At 38.8% G+C, this 19,156-nt stretch overlaps 1 protein-coding gene across 1 annotated transcript in view; it reads right to left on the reverse strand.

The window, feature by feature from the left end:
- Positions 1-19,156, reverse strand: part of PLBD1 (phospholipase B domain containing 1) — a 67,990-nt gene that overhangs the window by 22,344 nt on the left and 26,490 nt on the right. The window contains exons 3-6 of the mRNA XM_029206391.1: positions 14,647-14,730; positions 13,169-13,307; positions 10,894-11,034; positions 10,341-10,485 (exon numbers count right to left, since the gene is read on the reverse strand). Of these exons, the coding sequence (XP_029062224.1) occupies positions 10,341-10,485; positions 10,894-11,034; positions 13,169-13,307; positions 14,647-14,730 (509 nt within the window). The remainder of the gene's footprint in view (positions 1-10,340; positions 10,486-10,893; positions 11,035-13,168; positions 13,308-14,646; positions 14,731-19,156) is intronic.

Consider the following 19,156-nt stretch of genomic DNA (forward strand, 5'->3'; position numbering starts at 1 on the left):
ATACAAACAGAACCATTTCTGAAAACAAACACTGGGTATTTTATAGTCAGATATGTTGTGTTTGAACCCCAGTGCCCAACTTCTAAGCTGGGTATTTAACTTCTCTGAACCTGTTTCTTTATTTGAAAAATGCTGATACAATACCCTCCTTGTTAGGTTTTTATGAAAATTAAGTGACATGACACACACCAAATGTGTATTATGCATACACAGAGTGTCAGTTATAATGCCAGGCACATAAATAGAAGCTAAACAAACATTACTTCTTTTCTTTTTATTTCAATAACAAGTTAAGCACAAACGATTTTAAGGTAACTTACTTAAATCTTGGGTGCTGCCCAATGCCCATAAAACTAGTTGGGTCCTATTCATGTCATTCATAATCAGGGTGGCTGCAAAGGATTAGCTTCAAGGTCCAATCCCTGTGCTGAACATACAGGTTTGCATCTGAGATGCCTTGATACCAATTCATGAACATCTCGGACTCTTCTTTTCAAATCAAGGGTATAGAAGGGAGGGCAGGATGAAGAGAAAACAATGAGCTTGTGATATATTCATAGATGACGCTCTCTCAGGCAGCCCCTCCTCACCTCTCACTGCATTTCCCGTCTTTCTCCAGTTTCTACCTGTCCACATCAGAAGGGGTTATCTGTAACCTGTTTCCTTTCTTTTTTCTTCCCATTATCTTCTCCTCCTTCCTTCCTTTTCTCCTTTTCTCCTTCCTTGCATAAATATTTGTTCAGTGATTACAACGTGCAAGGCTCTCTGCTGGCCCTGAGGATGCAGACATGAATACAGAACGTGGGCTCTGAAGAAACTGTGCACAAGGCACCGAGGAAGCTGAAAGGAGGGGTAGCTGACTCAGCCTGAAAATTAGCGAAGGTTTCGACCAGGAGCTCTTGTGATACTTTTGTTAATATGGAAAACATTTGGGTAAAACGTACTAAAAGGCAATAAAAATGCTCATACCAAGGGTGAGTTTTCCAATGGCAGCACAAAGAAATTTGATGATTTCTCCCACAAGTAAAAATGATAAACACTGTATAAAACTATGTAAAATAACTAGTTGAAGGTACTAGAAAATGACCAAAGGCAGGGAGAAACTGACCACTGATCCTATTAGTTAAGAATATGAGTATGGGGACTTCCTTGGTTGTCCAGTGGCTGAGACTCCACGCTTCCACTGCAGGGGCCACAGGTTCAATCCTGGTGGGGGAACTAAGATCCCGCATGCTGCACAGTGCGGCAAAACAAACAAAGAAACAAAAATTTTTTAAAAAAAGAATATGAGTATGTGGCTTCATTGCTTGAGTGCATTCCTTAATCCTCCACTGCCAGCTCTGGTGGTGGGAAACTGCAGCCATAGTGACTTGAGATGGTATTCAAAGTTCAGTGCTGTAGATATCTGGGAATTTAAGGGGGAATTTTTTTTTTTTTTTGGCTGCATCACACAGCATACGGGATCTTAGTTCCCGGACCAGGGATCGAACCCATGCCCCCTGCAGTGGTAGCAGGGAGTCTTAAGCACTGGACCACCAGGGAAGTCCCAAAGGGGGAAATTTTGAAAGCAAGAGAGAAGTATAGAAGAGCAGAGATCCAAAATCTGAACATAATTTCTGCCTAGTTTCCTGGCTGACCACTAACTATGCAAGAATGTGAGAGATGCCAAAGAGCTTGGGATAAAACCAGAAAGAATTGAGAGATTTACCCTTGTAAGACTGAATTCTTACTGGTGAGATATACAAATCTGCTGCAACTTTGACAGAGGGTGCTCTGCTCTGAGCTCATATACAGCTCAGACTGCTCCAGCTATCAAAGGGCAAGATCCAGAGCTGGAAGAACAAGTGGAAATTTAGAGAAAACCTTAGAAACAAGAAAACCACAGAGAGAGTTAGCTCTAAAATCTCAGCTAGTCCCTGCCAAAACCTCTGGCTCTCTATTAAACTACACTGACTAAACACAAAGTAAGTAGAGAAAAAGAAAATCATAAAGATAAGAATGAAAATCAATGAGGAAGAAAAACAGACAATAGGAAACAAATCAATGAAAAGAAAATCTGGTTATTGGAAAATATCAATAAAATTTATATACCTCTAGCTAGACAGATAAAGAAAAAAGACATAATATCATGAATGATTAAAGGTACTTAGCTACAGATCCTACAGACATTAAAAAGTAAATAAAAATATTATAAATAACTTTATATCAATAAACATGATAAATTAGAGTCAATGGGCAAATTCCTTGAAAGACACAAAATTTCAAAACTGATTCAAGAAGAATTAGAAAACCTGAATAGACCTATATTAATGAAAGAAATTGAACTCATAGTTAAAAACTTTCCAACAGATAAAATTCTATGTCTAGATGGCTTAGTCAATGAATTCTTTAAAACATTTAAAGAAAAAACTAATTGCAGTCCTACACAAACTCTTTCAGAAAACACAGAGGGAAAAAATAATTCCAAACTCAGTTTATAAGAACAAGCTTACCCCAATACCAAAACTATTAAAAGAAAAGGAAGCCACAGTCCAATATGTTTCATGAATACTAGATGAAAAAATCCTTAACAAAATATTAGTACGTTGAATAAAAAATAAATAAAAAAGAATAATATATTATGATTAAGTGGGGTTTATCCCAGGAGTGCCAAGTTGATTTAATATCTCAAAATTAATCAGTGGAACTCACCATATTAATACAGGATGAATATCATATGATCATAGATAGAAGCTGAGAACTGCACAAAATGCAGCACTCATTCATGATAAAAACATTAAGCAAAGTAGGAAGAGATGGGATCTTCTTTAACCTTATAAAGGGTATCCAGAAAGCCTACAATTAACATACTTAATGGTGAATGACTGAATACTTGTCCCTTTAAGATCAGGAACAAGGCAAAGATTTCCATGCCACTTCTAGTCTACGGTGTCCTGGAGGTCTTACCCAGTACATTCATGAAAGAAAACAAAGACATACAAGGTAAGAGAGAAGTAAAACTGTCTTTATGCAAAGATGGCCTGATTCTGTATCTAGAAAAATCCCAAGAAATCTACAAAAAAGCTATTAGATTGATACATTAACTTAGAAAGTTCTCAAGAGAAAAAGTAAATATACAAAAAAATAATATTTCTATATTGTGGTGGTGGTGTTTAACTTTCCACAAATTCCTTGACAATTTTCCCTTTAAAAGATAGATTCTAATTTCCTTTTCTTGAATGTGGGCTGATCATAATAACTTCCTTCTAATAAATAGAATGTGGTGGAAGTGACGGTATATGACGTCTGAGACTAGGTCATAATAGGTATTGCTGTCTCTGCCATGTTCTTTCAGATCACTTGGTCTGGGGGAAACCAGGAATCCTGTCCTGAGGATACCTGAGCAGTCCTGTGAAGAGGCCCATGGAGGGGAATCAATTTCCCAGCACCATCTTCTTGACCATGGAAGTGAGTCACCTTGGAAGTACATCCTTTAGCTTTAGTTAAGTTACCAGAGATTTCAGTCTCTGAGTCTTCAGCTAAAACTCCAGATATAGTGAAGTAGAGACAAGCTCTCCTCACTGGGCCCTATCTAAGTTCCTTATCCATAGAGACTATGAGATACTAAATGGTTATTGTCATTTCAAGTCACTAATTTTGGGGGTGATTTGTTATGTAGCGATAGATAACTAATGCATATATACAAGCAATGAACAACTGGAAAAAGGAATAAAAGTAGCATCAAAAATCATTTAGGATTCAAATTAATTTAAGGTATGTAAGACCCATATACTAAAAACTACAAAACATCGCTCAAATTAAAGAAGATCTAAATAAATAAACAATATTTGTGGGTTGGAAGACTCAGTATTACTGACAGGTTGATTATCTCTGATTGACTTAAACCTTCAATGCAATGGAAATCAGTAGATCTTTTTCTTGACATGAACAAATTTTATTGATTTTTTAATACAATTTCTAAAGGTCACATTCCACTTACAGTTATTACAAAATATTGGCTATATTCCCCAGGTTGTACAATACATCCTTGTAGCCTATCTTACACCCAATAGTTTGTACCTCCCACTCCCCCACCCTATAAACCCCTCCCCCACCTCTCCACTGGTAACCACTAGTTTGTTCTCTGTATCTGTGAGTCTGCTTCTTTTTTGTTAAATAAATTTGTTGTATTTTTTAGATTCCACATAAGTGATATCACATAGTATTTGTCTTTCTCTGTCTGACATAAGTGAAATAATTAACTTAGTGTAACGTCCTCTAAGTCCATCCATGTTGCTGCAAATGGCAAGATTTCATTCTTTATTATGGCTGAGTAATATTCCATTGTATATGTGTGCCACATCTTCTTTATCCATTCATCTGTTGATGGACACTTACGGTGCTTCCATGTCTTGGCTATTGTAAATAATGCTGCTATGAACATTGGGGTGCATGTATCTTTTCAAGTTAGTGTTATTGTTTTTTTCAGATATATACCCAGGACTGGAATTCCTGGGTCATATGGTAGCTGTATGTTTAGTTTTCTGAGAAACTTCCATAATGTTTTCCACAGTGGCTGCAGCAATTTACATTCCCACCAACAGTGTACGAGGGTTCCCTTTCTCAACATCCTTGCCAACATTTGTTATTTGTGTTCTTTTTGATGGTAAGTAGATCTCTGCACTGCAGTGTTCATGCAGTGGTAATGCCCACCTTTTCAATGCCGTCATTCCCTATGGGATTCTTGACTGCATAGCCAAAATCAAGAGTTGTCTGTATACAGTATCCTGGCGGAGGACTAGCCAGGGCTTTTATCTTGCTTTGCCCTATCACCTCTTAGGTAAAACAGACCACGGCTATTCAAAACCTTCTTTTTTTGCTTCAATAATACAGGGCCACCTTTCTTAAGAGTATTCAGAGCTTCAGGCAAGTAATTTTTGCAGGGCCCCTGCCTAAATAAACAATTTGATTAAGAAATATATGACAAAATTCAAGGGCCCATGTGAAGTGTAGTGATTTATTAATGAAGATTTAGAATAATGAGTAGAGAAACATACTAATGTATTTGTCTATCGTCCAATCAGTGTATGTGAAGATGCTTTGTAATGTCCAGGTTCTTTATAGTGCGATGCATTATTTCTGGAAAATTTTATATCTCCCTTCATGAGAAAAAAGCAGCAATACTATTATTACTCTCAAGGCCATGACTCTTTGTAACCTGTTTGCACTGAAACAACATAGATTTCTTTGCCTCTGCAGTTCCTTAACACCATTTACTTAATGACTCTGCAACGTTTATCATGTCACCTGTGAATACTGAATTCTAATGACTGTCTCAGAAACCATTACTGTGCTTTGTTAATCATGACCACAATGGCAAGTCTTACCCACAGTATTAAGAAAAATGTGAATGATAGTTCTTTTCCTGGTCATTAATTACATTCAGAATTTTATAGAGTAAACATACATCAACGTATTTCCAACTTTTGTCTGTCTTCTCTCAGACTTCTTATGCTATAATCAGTGCTCTCCTAGAATGTGATCTCTATCCATGCTGCCTACACCCCTACCTTTGATACACTCCCACCCGTGGGTAGGAGACGTGAGAAGCCTGAGGCAGGAGGCAGAAGAGCAGTCTCAGCTGCTCCACAGACTATCCATCCAACTTGTAACCGACTCGTGAGAGCAGGATGTCACCTCATCAGCTGGAGGCATGAGATCTGTTACAAAGGCCTGGTTGTGTTAGAAAGCAAGGTACGCGGGCCTCTCACTGTTGCGGCCTCTCCCGTTGCGGAGCACAGGCTCCGGACGCGCAGGCTCAGCGGCCATGGCTCACGGGCCCAGCCACTCCGCGGCATGTGGGATCTCCCGGACCGGGGCACGAACCCGTGTCCCCTGCATCGGCAGGCGGACTCTCAGCCACTGCGCCACCAGGGAAGCCCGAAAGCAAGGTTTTTAAAGCCCTTTTAGGGGCCAGGGCCAGCCCTCCCCACAGCACTGCTGAACACGTGGTGCAGAGCCTGCAGGGGGTGCTGTGACTGCCACAGGGCCCAGTGGGGGAGCATACAGAGTAAAGCTCACTTGTCGCCTCCCCTGCTGCCCTTGGGTAGAAAGGAAGCAGCACTGCAGTGAGAACACAGGTGAAAGCAGACGCGTAAGCCCAAGGGTAAGCGTGACCTTTGGCAGCCTAGGGCCTAGTGACAGTTGCAAAAACTGGGGCTCCAGACAAGTGAATAAGCTTTTTACCTGGGAAGTGTTGCCGAGCTGTAGTGAGGCCAAGGGGATGTACAAGGATGGTGTCTCCCAGCTTATGTCTCCTGGCAATGTCTCCTTAGCCTCTAGATGCGTGGGAAACCTGAAGTCTGTCTGAAGCTGAAGCATCAGGCTAAGTAAATAGGTCTTTTTCACAGGGATACTTGGGTTTTATTTCAGCTTGCTGTCTGTGCAGTGCCCTGGGCGTGGTAGCCTGCCAAGAGCTGTCTTTCTGATCGTTACCGTCTTGTGGAGCTCAGGAATGCCAGGGTCCCTGGCCAGCAAGGCCGGGGGATCAAGAGGTGTCCCCTATGTGGACTGAATGTGCTCACTGGCTTTAGCAGGGCAGCTGGAGAGTGGAGGGGATGGGGCCCGCTCACTGGCTTCAGAAAGGCAGTTCTTCAGCCCCAGCCAGGGGGCAGGGGAGTGTTGCAACCACTGCATGTGCAGACTTCAGCAAGGAAGTAGGACACTGCAACGACCACTCACCCCTGCCTGCTTCGCTAGGTAGTGGGAGGGTGTTGTATCCAGGCTCACCCACCTGTGCTAGCACGCTAGGTGGAGAACGCACCAATGGCTTCCGCCAGCGCCTCTGCCTGCAGGACCATTTTGGTTGTCCCCTGCCTCTCCAGCCTTTAGATTGGCAAATGACTCTTCCTCACATGTGGCACTTTCCAAACTGTTGTTATTTTTCTGGGTCTTGGGGTGTGTAAGACCACATGCAAATCCTTTACTAGGGGGATCTCAGTTTCCTATAGCACTTTGGTACCCTTGGACATCAGCCCTGTTGGGTTCCTAAGCCAAACGTTTTGGGAGCTCATCATTCTGGTGCGGATCGCAGGGGCTGGGATGCCTGGTGGGCGTCACCAATCCCTTGCTCCTCCTGGAGAAGCACCTGTCTCATGAGATCCCTCCTTATCGCGTGTTGCTGCACACAATAAAGTGGGGTCTTTTGCAAGACCATGTCTCTACCTCTCCTACCTGTCTCAGTGTGGTCCTTTTATTCTCTGTTGTGGGAATCAGTTCATTTCATTTTCAGATCTTTTTCAGAGGGAAATGATCCAAATGTAGCCGTACATTTAGGGTGCCTGTGAGAGCAGGTGAGTTCAGAATCTTCCTGCTCTGCCACCTTGGACCCCACCTTAAATCCTTTCTAGATTAAGATGGAGGTTATTATATTATTTCCTTGAATAACTACCTGTATTTTTACGGAGTCAGCTGGGACTCTCGTGAACACAGAGCATGAGACTGGCTTAGATAAGCCTGGGTGAGCTGGGGTCTGCAAATCCTTTTGCAATATTGATGAATGTATTGTGAAGGATTACTATTGTTCCTCCTATTCTATGCTAGAGTACAGTTTTGGGAGTGCCCTTCCAACAATTCTTATTAGGCAATTATCCCTCAAGGATTCTGGCAAGGACAACAGGAACACTATTACAATATCAATCTTCCATCCGTATATTGACTGACCATCTGCAAAACTTTATGTGGTTTGAGTTGCCTGGACTGTTGCCTCAGGCTTCTACATGTTCTGTGGGAAGCCTCTCTTGTCCTCCTCTCCTGGGCCAGACATTTTGTAATTCTAAAATACAAATCTATTAATGTCACTTTCACTTGTCATTTTAATGGTCTTGCATTGCCCTTCATTCCCTCTCCCTGGCCTTCTCCACACTTTCTCTTGCCCATAGGCCTTTACATGTGCTGTTTGTTCCACAGGGAACATTCTATCACCCCATTATCCCAATTAACCCGGGGAATTTACACTTGCCTTTGTGTCTCAACATAAATTTTACTTTCTCTTAAAAGCTATCTCATCATCCCCAAACTAGGCTTCTCTATTATTACACAAATCACACTTTAGTCATTGCTTTTTTATTTGTGTCTATTTTTCACCAGAATGTAAAGTTTGTTAGAATAGGGGCTGCATTTGTCCTGTTTTTCATCACAAATACTCTGCTTAGCACATTTTAATAGAAAATTGTAGCTGAATAAATTATATCATGACTTGATCTATCGGTTCTGACTCAATAACTCTTAATATCCTTGTCCATATCAGGAAGAGCCTCCAGGTCCTGCCCCTTTGAATACAAAACTGACACCACGCTCCTAACCCACTCAATTTATCACGGTACTCCTGCACCAAAGAAAAACAACAAGTCACCTAGCTTATTTCTGGCATCAACAGCGCATACACGTGGCATAAAGTTCATGGTAAAGCTTAGTTTTATATCTATGCGATGAATTCCGTGTGGCTGATCCCATAACTAAACAATTCTTTGTAATATAAATAAAATTCGACATGTTTGCTGTTGAGAACAAAGCAGTCCAGTTAGAGAAATTATGAATGACATTGCTCCACTGGCTCCTGTAAAAACATCTTGGAGTAAAAAAAAAAAAAAAAAAAAGTCTTTTGTTTTCTCTCAGTTTAATTGCTCTAAAGAGCTCTATTATCTATATGTCTACTTCTAAATCTATCTATTCTGGAAGATATATATGCAAATATGAGCAAGGTCAAAAGTTTCACAGGAAATCCCTCCACGTCCTTCTCCACCACTACCTTTGGGATTCAAGACTATTAAGACCATGGAAGAACACCATTCTGCAGAGATTTCAAAGCAAAAGTTTCAGGTAACAGCTGGACTTTGCATTCTATCACAAACAAGAGGAAGAGTACGAATATTTGACTGTCTCAGTATCTTGCCGTCGTTACATTTCAGTGCAAAGGAACACAGAAGAATCAAAGCACAGTCTAACTTGGAGAAAGGAGTTCTCAGTCCCCCTCAGTACTAAAACAATTAAGCAAGCTCCGACAAAGATGAAATCAAAGTGGTCTCAAAGGAAGGAGCAGGTCACAAGGACAGAAAGACATCACTTTATTCCCCTGGTCAGAATTCCCGATAGGGTGATGTTAATATTATCAAGAACAACAGTGCCAGAAGGGACAATAATACTCTGACACAAATACTCTTACAAAGCTAGATATGACAGGTGGTTGGTATAACCACCCTGTCAGTTGCATATATGTAATTAAAGGTCAAAAGTGTCCACATCACATCTGCATCGGACACTTAGATGTTTGGTAAGAATTTCCCCCTTGCCTTTGCTCATGATGTTTCCTGAAGAGGTTGCAAACCTGCAGTTGAGGGCAATTCCAGCTAGCAGACACACGTTTTGGGGTTTTGTTTTTCAAATCCATATTTCTCTCTTGAGAAGCTAGAGGATATGGAAATACTGATCTCCACATGGCTGGGTGACAATAGTCAGTGGGAGCCGACTGGCTCCCTGTCAATGGACCATGTGTTTGCTACAATTGTTTCCATTTCTATTTTCTTATACCAGCCCCTTTATTCATTTGCATCATCTTCTGTCTCCTTTAGGTATAGGAGTTTGCAATCCCAACTCTACAAAGATCATCCTTCCCATCCATCTCTACCTGCTCAAATTCTACTCATCGTTCATGGTTCATCTCAAATGTCCACCTTTTTCCTTTACCCAACAATCAGATGTGAGTTGTCCCTATTTTGAATACTCACAACATTTCTTACACTTCTTTTGTAGCCTATACAGTATCCAGTAATAATATTGTTCTTATCTGTATAGTACTTATTTTGTTTGTGTAAGATCTATAAGCTTGTACATTCATTCACCCATCCATTCAGCAAAAATTTATTAAGTACTAGGTGCCACATACTAGGTAAACTGCTGTGGATATCGCAAAGAATAAGAGAAATGGATAAATCACCTATACTCCAATTTAAAGAAAAAAGAAATCATAAAAAAAGAGAAATGGAGACAGGCTCTCAAGGAGATGCTGAGATCAGGATCTACCTCGTTCATCTTTGATTCTACTGCAGAGCCTAGGCAAGTGCCTTGTGCTTAAATACTCAATTGGCATTTGTTGAAGGGAATTTTTGTCAACCCTATTAACATAGTTTATGACATTCTATTAAACACAAGTATTAGAGCTATATTTCATAGCACTCTAAAAACCAATTTTGATTAATGTATGCTCATCACTAAACATTTCTTCTTCCATTCCAGTTAAATCACTAAGGTTTTATCCTGAAACAGTACTCAGAGTACTCAGATGTCTCTCTAAATTTATTTACCTGGGTAACTGCTGAAAGAGAGGCGACTACTCCTGGTGTCTTTATCAATGATGTTGAAGTCCCAGTGTTTATATATCCTGAGCATGGCAGCATACGTGTACCAGCTTGAGTGAGCAAAAAAGATGTTCTCAAATCCAGGAAGAACCTATAGCCAGAATCATAGTGAAGTATACAGATAACTGACTACAAATGTAGGAAGTGTAGAGGGATTATGTCTATTAAGGCGTTTACTGCTGTTTTTGTTACTAGAAAATTAACCTTTAATGTGCGCAAAACAGAGTCTGTCCTAGCTTCCAAAATGGAAGACTCTGGATGGTGGGAGTGGCAGGTACATAGAGCATGGGAAAAATGATGGAAGAAACGGGTAACATCACGTACATCCAATTCCCTCCATCAGTTCCTTCTAGTTCTTAACTTCTATGACAGAGGAACCCATGAGCTGATATATAACTATAGCTGGGAGTGATAAGATGTTACCATACTTGGGCAATATATAGAAAAAGTCCATATGGACCAGAAGAAGGATGAAGAGAAAGGCTGTCGCATGTCTCACCTTAATAAGAGCAGAGCAATGTCCCATGTCCCATCTCTTAAAAGCCTCCAGGCCGGAGTTTTTTGTGGGAGAAAGTGAGGGAATCAGGTCCAGCAGATCTCCAACAGCATTCAGGAACTGAATCTGGAACAGGGTTATGGGCTGGGAAAAGAGAGAGACTGCACTTAACATTGATTTCAGACAATCAGATGTCATTGTGAGGGCTCCTGTTGCTAGGTATCCATTACATTATTCCTTTGTGAAGGTTCCCTAATGTAACAGATACACTAGATTTTGTTGTAGTTTATAAAATGATTTTTATTACTTTATAGTTTGTGAGACATTTTAGCCTGTTAGCCACAGATTTGGGGAGTGGGTCCTATGAGAGTAAAATAAACAGAGCCCTCTGCTTGCATTCCTCTACAGCAGGTTTTTTCAGTCTTGGCACTAGTGATATTTGGGGCCAAATAAGTCTTTCTTGTTGGACAGGGGGGCTGGGCATTGTAGGAAGTTTAGCAGCATCCCTGGCCTCTACCCACTAGATATCAGTAGCACCCTCCCAATTTTGACAACCCAAAATGTCTAGGCATTGCAAAATGTCCTCTGGTGAGAAGTCATCCTTAGCTGAGAAGCACTGCTTTACAGCGAAAATATTCAACTAAGGTGCTTTTGATTTTGATCGTATGTTCAAAACAGGACTAACAGACTTGACAGCATTAAACCTGAAGCAATTATCAGGCTTGAACATGAACTCTGTGTTAACTAGAGAGCACTGCTCCAGCTAGATTCAAACCACCAGAGTCGCCCAGGGCTAGGCATCTACAAACAAATTGGTTTTCGGGCAGAGGTGGTGAGAAGACAAATACACATGACAATTTTAACAAAAGCAAAAGCAAGAAGAAAAACCACCTGATTATTTATTTATATAAACATTCTCTTTGTTCTGTTTTTGAATAAGTAATCCATTCATTATTCAATATTTTTTTAAATTATAAGATCTATAGTGGAAATTCTCTTCATTCCTATCCTCTGTTCACTCAAGACCCACCCTGTCTCCAGCTTACTACCACTTTTATTGGTTTTTTGCGTATCTCTAGACTTCTAAAAATGTCTTACAAATACATTTTTTAACATAAACGATAGCGTGTTATATGTACTTCTCTTCACCTTGATTTTTTTCTCTTAATATCTTTTCATATCTTGGGGACCTTTCCATATTTGATATAAAAATCTTCCTCATTCTTTTAAATAGTATTCCAATGAATGGATGCATTATAATATTTTTAACCAGTATTTTATTGGTAGACTTTCAGGTGGTTTCTAGTCTTTTGCTAATATAAATAATGTAACAATAGTCAGACTTGGACACATCATTTTGTATGTGTGTGAGTCTGTGTGTGGCACAGAGCTCTAGAAATGATTTTGATTTTAATAGATATTTCCAAATTGTCTTCATAGGGCTTATTTCAATTATACTATTACAGCCTAACAACATATTAAACAATTAGTTTATTTCCAGTTTGACAGGTGAAAAACAGTATCTCATTGTAGTTTATACTGGCATTTCTTCTACTATGAGCACTGCTGAGCATATGTTTAAAAATCTTTGGATTTATTTTTTGTGAACTGTGAATGTGCTTTATCTGTTTTTCTACCAGGTTATTCTTGTTTACCTACTTTTAAGAGTTCTTTAAGTATTAGAGAGATTAGTTCATTGTCTCTGAGATGAATTGCAATATATCTTTCAGTTTGTAATTTGCTTTTAAATATTTTGCCTTTATTTTAAAAATTAAGAATGATACCATACATATGAAAGAATAAAGATGTATATGCACAGTTTAAGGAAAAATAATAAACTCCTATTACCCACCTCACAGTTTTTTAAAAACAGAATATTATACATAATAATATATAAGAATATATAATCATAGAATATTATTGTACATTTTATAAAACTTAGACATTTTTCTTTAACAAACATGTTGTCTAAAACACTTGCTTTATTAGGTTAATTAAATAGCTAGTACATTCATATGGGGCTCTTTAACCTACCCCAGAGTATAGCATGAATGAGACTGAAAGAACACAGAAACAAGCTGGTTTATTTGTGAGTTAACCTGACACTGAGTCAGGTGCTAGCAATGAGATAGATAAGACAGTTCTTTTGTGCAAGAAATTTATTCTCTAGTCCTAATTTGATCTTCTCCTTAATTGGAATGTATCAATAATTTTAAAGATAATTTTCAATATTCTTGCCATACCATATAAATCCTGAGTAGCTTTTAAAAAATCTTACCTTTGTTCCTTCTACTATAGCCCTCTTCGTGGCCCCTACATATAGCCCATCCATTTGTGCCATAACATAGCCTGTGTGTCTCCAAAATGGGTCATCCTTGTAATTTTTGATGTTATCCCGGGCCCACTGATCTTGCTTCCTGGAAGACAAATTAGATTTGTACTAGAGGTCTCCATGGTTGTTCATCCAAAGCTAAATTAAACCCAGGTATTTAGAGATTATATATTCAGATACTTATGTTAGCTAGTATAATTTAAATTCTGGATCTTATAACATTCCAATCACTTTGAAAGGATATCAGAGCAAATCCTAAGTGATTTTTAATTTCTCCCAAGGACTATGACTCTTCCATTATAACTTCCCCCATGCTCTATCTAGAACTATCTAGAAACACAGGTGTAATATTTACTTATCTGTGATACTGAGACCTAAGAAAGTTGAGGATAGACTGGTTCAAATATATCTTATATAAAAATCATGTTTCACTAAATCGGTAAGGACAAGTAGATTAACTTTACTTTGTAGATAGAAGTGATAAACAACAGGAAAAAACAAAAGCTCTTAAGGACAGGGTGGTTTGTATTTGTCTGTATTTCTCTCAGATCATTTTCATAGTTTATGGTTTGCCCTATTCCAGTTGTCGCTAATAACAGCCTCAATGCCTCTGTCCTAGGAAAAAGCCTTTTTTTTAAATAGTCCTTTCATTCTCTCTTCTCTTTTTGTTGTCTGCACTTTATGCAGGATGAGTTGATATAAATTTGTATACTAAAAGCTATTTCTGATGTGTTCAGGCTATCTCTAGATCAATTTAAAAATACAGTGCCACTGCTTCATGGGATCTAGCCCAGATGCTCTGTAGGACCTTAGCATCTGACGAAGGGGTTGCTTAGTATATAATTTGGAGGGCCAAACCAAGAGCTCCTTTATCCCCAAATTAGTCTCATAGTCTGTCATCCCACAAATATAAAACAGATTTTCTGAATATCGAGAATTATTAGTCTTCAGAAAACTTCACTAAGATGGAAATATTCTCAGAGGATGTTAAGAATTATAACTTTAGATATGAGCTAACTTCCCAGCTAAGATGAGTCACCAGGTCCATGAAATGGAAACACCTTTCAGAGGGAGGAGGAAGGACTTCTGCAAGGAGAGAAGCCCCCAGGCGGAAGGGATCCAGGGCTTTGGCTTTGCCTGTCCTGCACTGGTGAGGCCTTCCTCCAGCTGCATCAGCAATTGGTAATGGGACACTCAACCTGACCTCTGAAAGAGCACAAATTAGAAGGCATTTGTCCACAACCAGTTTTCATGCCATCACCAAAAGGTGCTATACTTAACTACAAGAACTACTCCAGAGTCCTGCCTAAGAGATGGAAAAGAAACTGGTGAAGGAGAAATTGCTGTTTGAAATGACAGATTCAAGCCCTGAAGCCTCAACAGCAATGAGAAGAGGAAAGCTTACGTTAAAGAGGAATACTTACGTTAAAAACTCCTGTACTTTATCCACCACGGAACGTTCCTTAATCAGCTGTGGGTAGAGGTTTGTGAAGTGGTCATACATATGTCTGAAAGGAGAGATGAAAAATTGTTACATTTCCATTTTTCTTCTTGGATTTTCCCATCACAGTAAATTACCCAGTATTTTGGCTAACTGGGATGTTCCCTATGGCAAACCTTCCCTATCTTCTTTTATAAATCAAATGCACAATTTAAAATGGGGAAATATTGGGACTTCCCTGGTGGCGCAATGGTTGAGAATCCTCCTGCCAACGCAGGGAACAAGGGTTCGATCCCTGGTCCGAGAAGATCCCACAGGCCATGGAGCAACTAAGCCCGTGCGCCACAGCTACTGAGACTGTGCTCTAGAGCCAGGTCTCTGCAATAAGAGAAGCCACCGCAATGAGAAGCCCGCGCACCACAGCAAAGAGTAGCCCCCGCTCGCCGCAACTAGAGAAAGCCCGCGCGCAGCAGCGAAGACCCAGTGCAGCCAAAAATAAATAAATAAATAAATTTTAAAAAAAATAAAAAAATAAAATTGGGAAATATTTCCAGCATATAGAAAAGCACAGAATATAACAAACACCCAAGTATCCACTACCCAACTACATAAAATCATTAGATTTTGCCACATTTGCTTCATATTTTTTAAAAAAGATATAAGATAGAGTTCAACCGCCGACACTAACTGTCCTCCCTTCTCCCCAGAGGCAACTGCAGTCTTGAATGAGTGATTTATTGTTCTCATGTACATTTTTATACCATCTCTCTCTATATATATGTTTAATCATAAATAATGTCTATTATTATTAATCATGTTTCAGGACAACTATAAATAAGATCATACCATCTACCACCCTAACTTGTTTATTTTTCTCCACATGGTATTTTGAAAGAATTATCTGTTATCAACTGCAGCTTATTCTTTTCATGTGTTGACGGTTGGTATTCCCCGTTATGACTATATAAAAATTCATTTATGCAGTCCTATGGTAGGCATTTAACTGGTTTTTAATTTTTCGCTATTACAGTGCAACTTCAAACATTGTTGTAAATGTCTCTTTTTACACATTTGTTTTTCTAGTATGTATGTGTATATATACCTATACATATAAAAGTAGAATTTCTGGGTTGAATATTCTATACACCTATAGTTACTAGATACTGCCAAATTGTTCTCCACAGTGATTGTACCAAATTACGTTCTCCCCAACTACATGTTAGATCTCTCCTTGCTCCTTACCCTCGCCAACACTTGGCACAGTCAGACTTTCAAATTTTCAACAGTCTGTTGTATCTGAAATGATTCTGTGTTTTAATTTCCATTCCTCTCAGCATTACTGGCTATTTGAGATTTTTTAAAACTTATTTAAAAAGTTAAATGTCCCTCATACGCTATGCAGTAAACATTTTTGGTGAGCTATAATTGACATACAACATTGTATAATGATTCGATACATTTATATATTGCAATGTGATTATCACCATAGCATCAGCTAACACCTCTACCATGTCATGTAATTGTAATTTCTTTTTGGTGGTAAGAACAATTAAGATCTAATCTCTTAGAAACTCTGAAGTTTATAATATAGTATTGTTGACTATAATCACTATGCTGTGCGTTGGCTCTCCAGGACTTATCTACTAGTTGCAAGTCTGTATCCTTGAACAACATCTCCTCAATTAAACGTTTTTGAATTGATGAAAATAATCCATTTACATCTGTTGTGATTTTCATATACTTGGATTTATTTCTGCATTTACCATCCCTTTTTTTGTCTCTCTTTTATGGTTTCTCTGTTTAAATAATATTTTCATTTTCCTTCTTTTTACTTCTGCTAATTTAGAAGCTTTATATAAAATGTACAATTGACTCTTGAACAACATGGCTTTGTACAGCAAGGGTCCACTTATACATGGATTTTTTCCGCAATTACATACTCTTTGGATATGGAGGGCCGACCATAAGTCTACATGAGGATTTTTGACTGTGCAGGGTTGGGGGTGAGGACTCAGCATCTCTAACCCCAGCACTGTTCAAGGGTCAGCTGCATTTCTATTCCATTAGTGATCATCATTAAAAATTGTGAAAACATTCATTATTATGTATTTTATTATAAAATTTAAATGACTTTTTTGGGGGGGCAGTACCACGTGGCATGCAGGATCTTAATTCCTCGACCAAGGATCAACCCGTGCCCACTGCAATGGAAGCATGGAGTCCTACCCACTGGACTGCCAGGGAATTCTTATATAAAATCTAAATGAATTTTCTATTTCTCTCCTCCTCCAAACATACATATTTTAGCAAGCTTTACCCATTGACATCACCCATCATGTTATTGTTCGAAGATTTAGTTTCACCTTTTCAATTAAAAAAATATTAAAATAATTTTTATTGTTTACCTTTTACAATCAAATTTTATTAACTTCGTTTTTTGTGTTAACTATTGTTCTTTATATCCCAAATGTTCCCTCTTACTATATTTGTTAATGTATGTCCTATAATAGTTTAATAGAAGCCTGTGAATGGTAAAATATTTTAACTTATATATCTAAAAATATCCTTATTTTGCCCTTGCTCTTGGATAATTTAAACGGTTTTAAAACTCTGGTTAGTTATTCTTCCTCAGTACTTTAAAAATATCATCCTCATATCTTCTGGGTCTACTGTTGCTAATGAGAGGTATGCTGTCAGTCAAGCTGAGATTCCTTGGTAATCAATGTTTTTCTTTCTGATAGCTTTTAAAATTATTCCCTTTATCCTCAAATTTCTGTAGTTTCATCCTCTGTGTTGTAGCAATTTAATAGGCTGTGTCTTCCAACTAAGGACTCGTGTCTTTCTCAATTTTGATCAGTTCTCACTATTACCCTGTCAACTATTGCTTATCTGCAATTCCCTCCAGTTTCTTTTTCTGGGACTCCTAATAGACATATGTTGGAGTTTCTCAATCAAACTTCTCTGTTTAATAACAGCTTTCTCATTATTTTTACCCCTTTCTCTTTTGGGGCAGTGTACTGTACAAATCTCTCAATACTAATGTCTGATTCAGAAATTATTTCTCTGAGTTGGTCTAGTCCAGGGTTTGCCCACTTATTGATATTTTAAAAAATTAATTTCCATAATTTTCATTTATGATATTTCAAGCAGGTTCTTTTAAAATATCTACCTGTCTTCTTACTTCTTCCTTTTTGTTCCATATATTTTTCAAGTTTTCCTTTATATGTGTGTGTGTGTGTGTGTGTGTGTATACATATATTTTGTTGTCATTGTTGTGACCTGCAGCTTGAATGATCCTAGCTCCCCAACCAGGGACTGAACCTGCGCCCTCGGCAGTGAAAGCGCAGAGTCCTAACCACTGGACCACCAGGGAATTTCCAAGTTTTCCTTCATTTAAAACTTAGAGTACCTTAAGCATATTTAAAGTCTTTGTTAAACCCATCTACAAAATTAATCTGGAGTGTATTAATGACTTACTTTATTGTTGATTTTGCTTTTTCTTAGCATTCAATTTCTTTGTGCTTTTTAATCTTTTTTTTTTTTACATCTTTATTGGAGTATAATTGCTTTACAATGGTGTGTTAGTTTCTGCTTTATAACAAAGTGAATCAGTTATACATATACATATGTTCCCATATTTCTTCCCTCTTGCATCTCCCTCCCTCCCACCCTCCCTATCCCACCCCTCCAGGCGGTCACAAAGCACCGAGCTGATCTCCCTGTGCTATGCGGCTGCTTCCCACTAGCTATCTACCTTACGTTTGGTAGTGTATATATGTCCATGCCTCTCTCTCGCTTTGTCACAGCTTACCCTTCCCCCTCCCCATATCCTCAAGTCCATTCTCTAGTAGGTCTGTGTCTTTATTCCTGTCTTACCCCTAGGTTCTTCATGTGTCCATCATCGGATGAATGGATAAAGAAGATGTGGCACATATATATAATGGAATATTACTCAGCCATAAAAAGAAACAAAATTGAGCTATTTGTAGTGAGGTGGATAGACCTAGAGTCTGTCATACAGAGTGAAGTAAGTCAGAAAGAGAAAGACAAATACTGTATGCTAACACATATATATATGGAATTTAAGAAAAAAAAATGTCTTTCTGCTTTTTTGAACTTGGTATTCAGGCATTTTAAGTTATGTGTTTGTTTACATTCTTAAATTCTTCCCCCCCCAACCCCCTTCCTTTCTCCCTCCCTCTTTCTTGCCTCTCATTTTCTTCTAGGTACTTCCATCAGACTCCCTGAGAACCAGGTCTTATAGAGGCTTTGGGGGACTTCTTTCCTATGGAATGCTGCACGTATGTGTCCTGGAACCAGCACATGGATGATTTGGTTCTTTTGCCCACCCCGCCTCCCGTCAAGCTCACTGTTTCTTATAAATCTCTACACCAGAGTGCACATCAGCAGAAGTTATTCTGTGGCCTCCTATGTTCCAAACAGTCCAAAGCAGCAAGGTTACTTCTGCTTCCCAGCCTTGATTCAGCTCCCTC

Source organism: Monodon monoceros, unplaced genomic scaffold (genome assembly GCF_005190385.1).
Source record: "Monodon monoceros isolate NGI ecotype Baffin Bay Population unplaced genomic scaffold, NGI_Narwhal_1 Super_Scaffold_6, whole genome shotgun sequence".
NCBI classification, from domain to species: Eukaryota; Metazoa; Chordata; class Mammalia; order Artiodactyla; family Monodontidae; genus Monodon; species Monodon monoceros.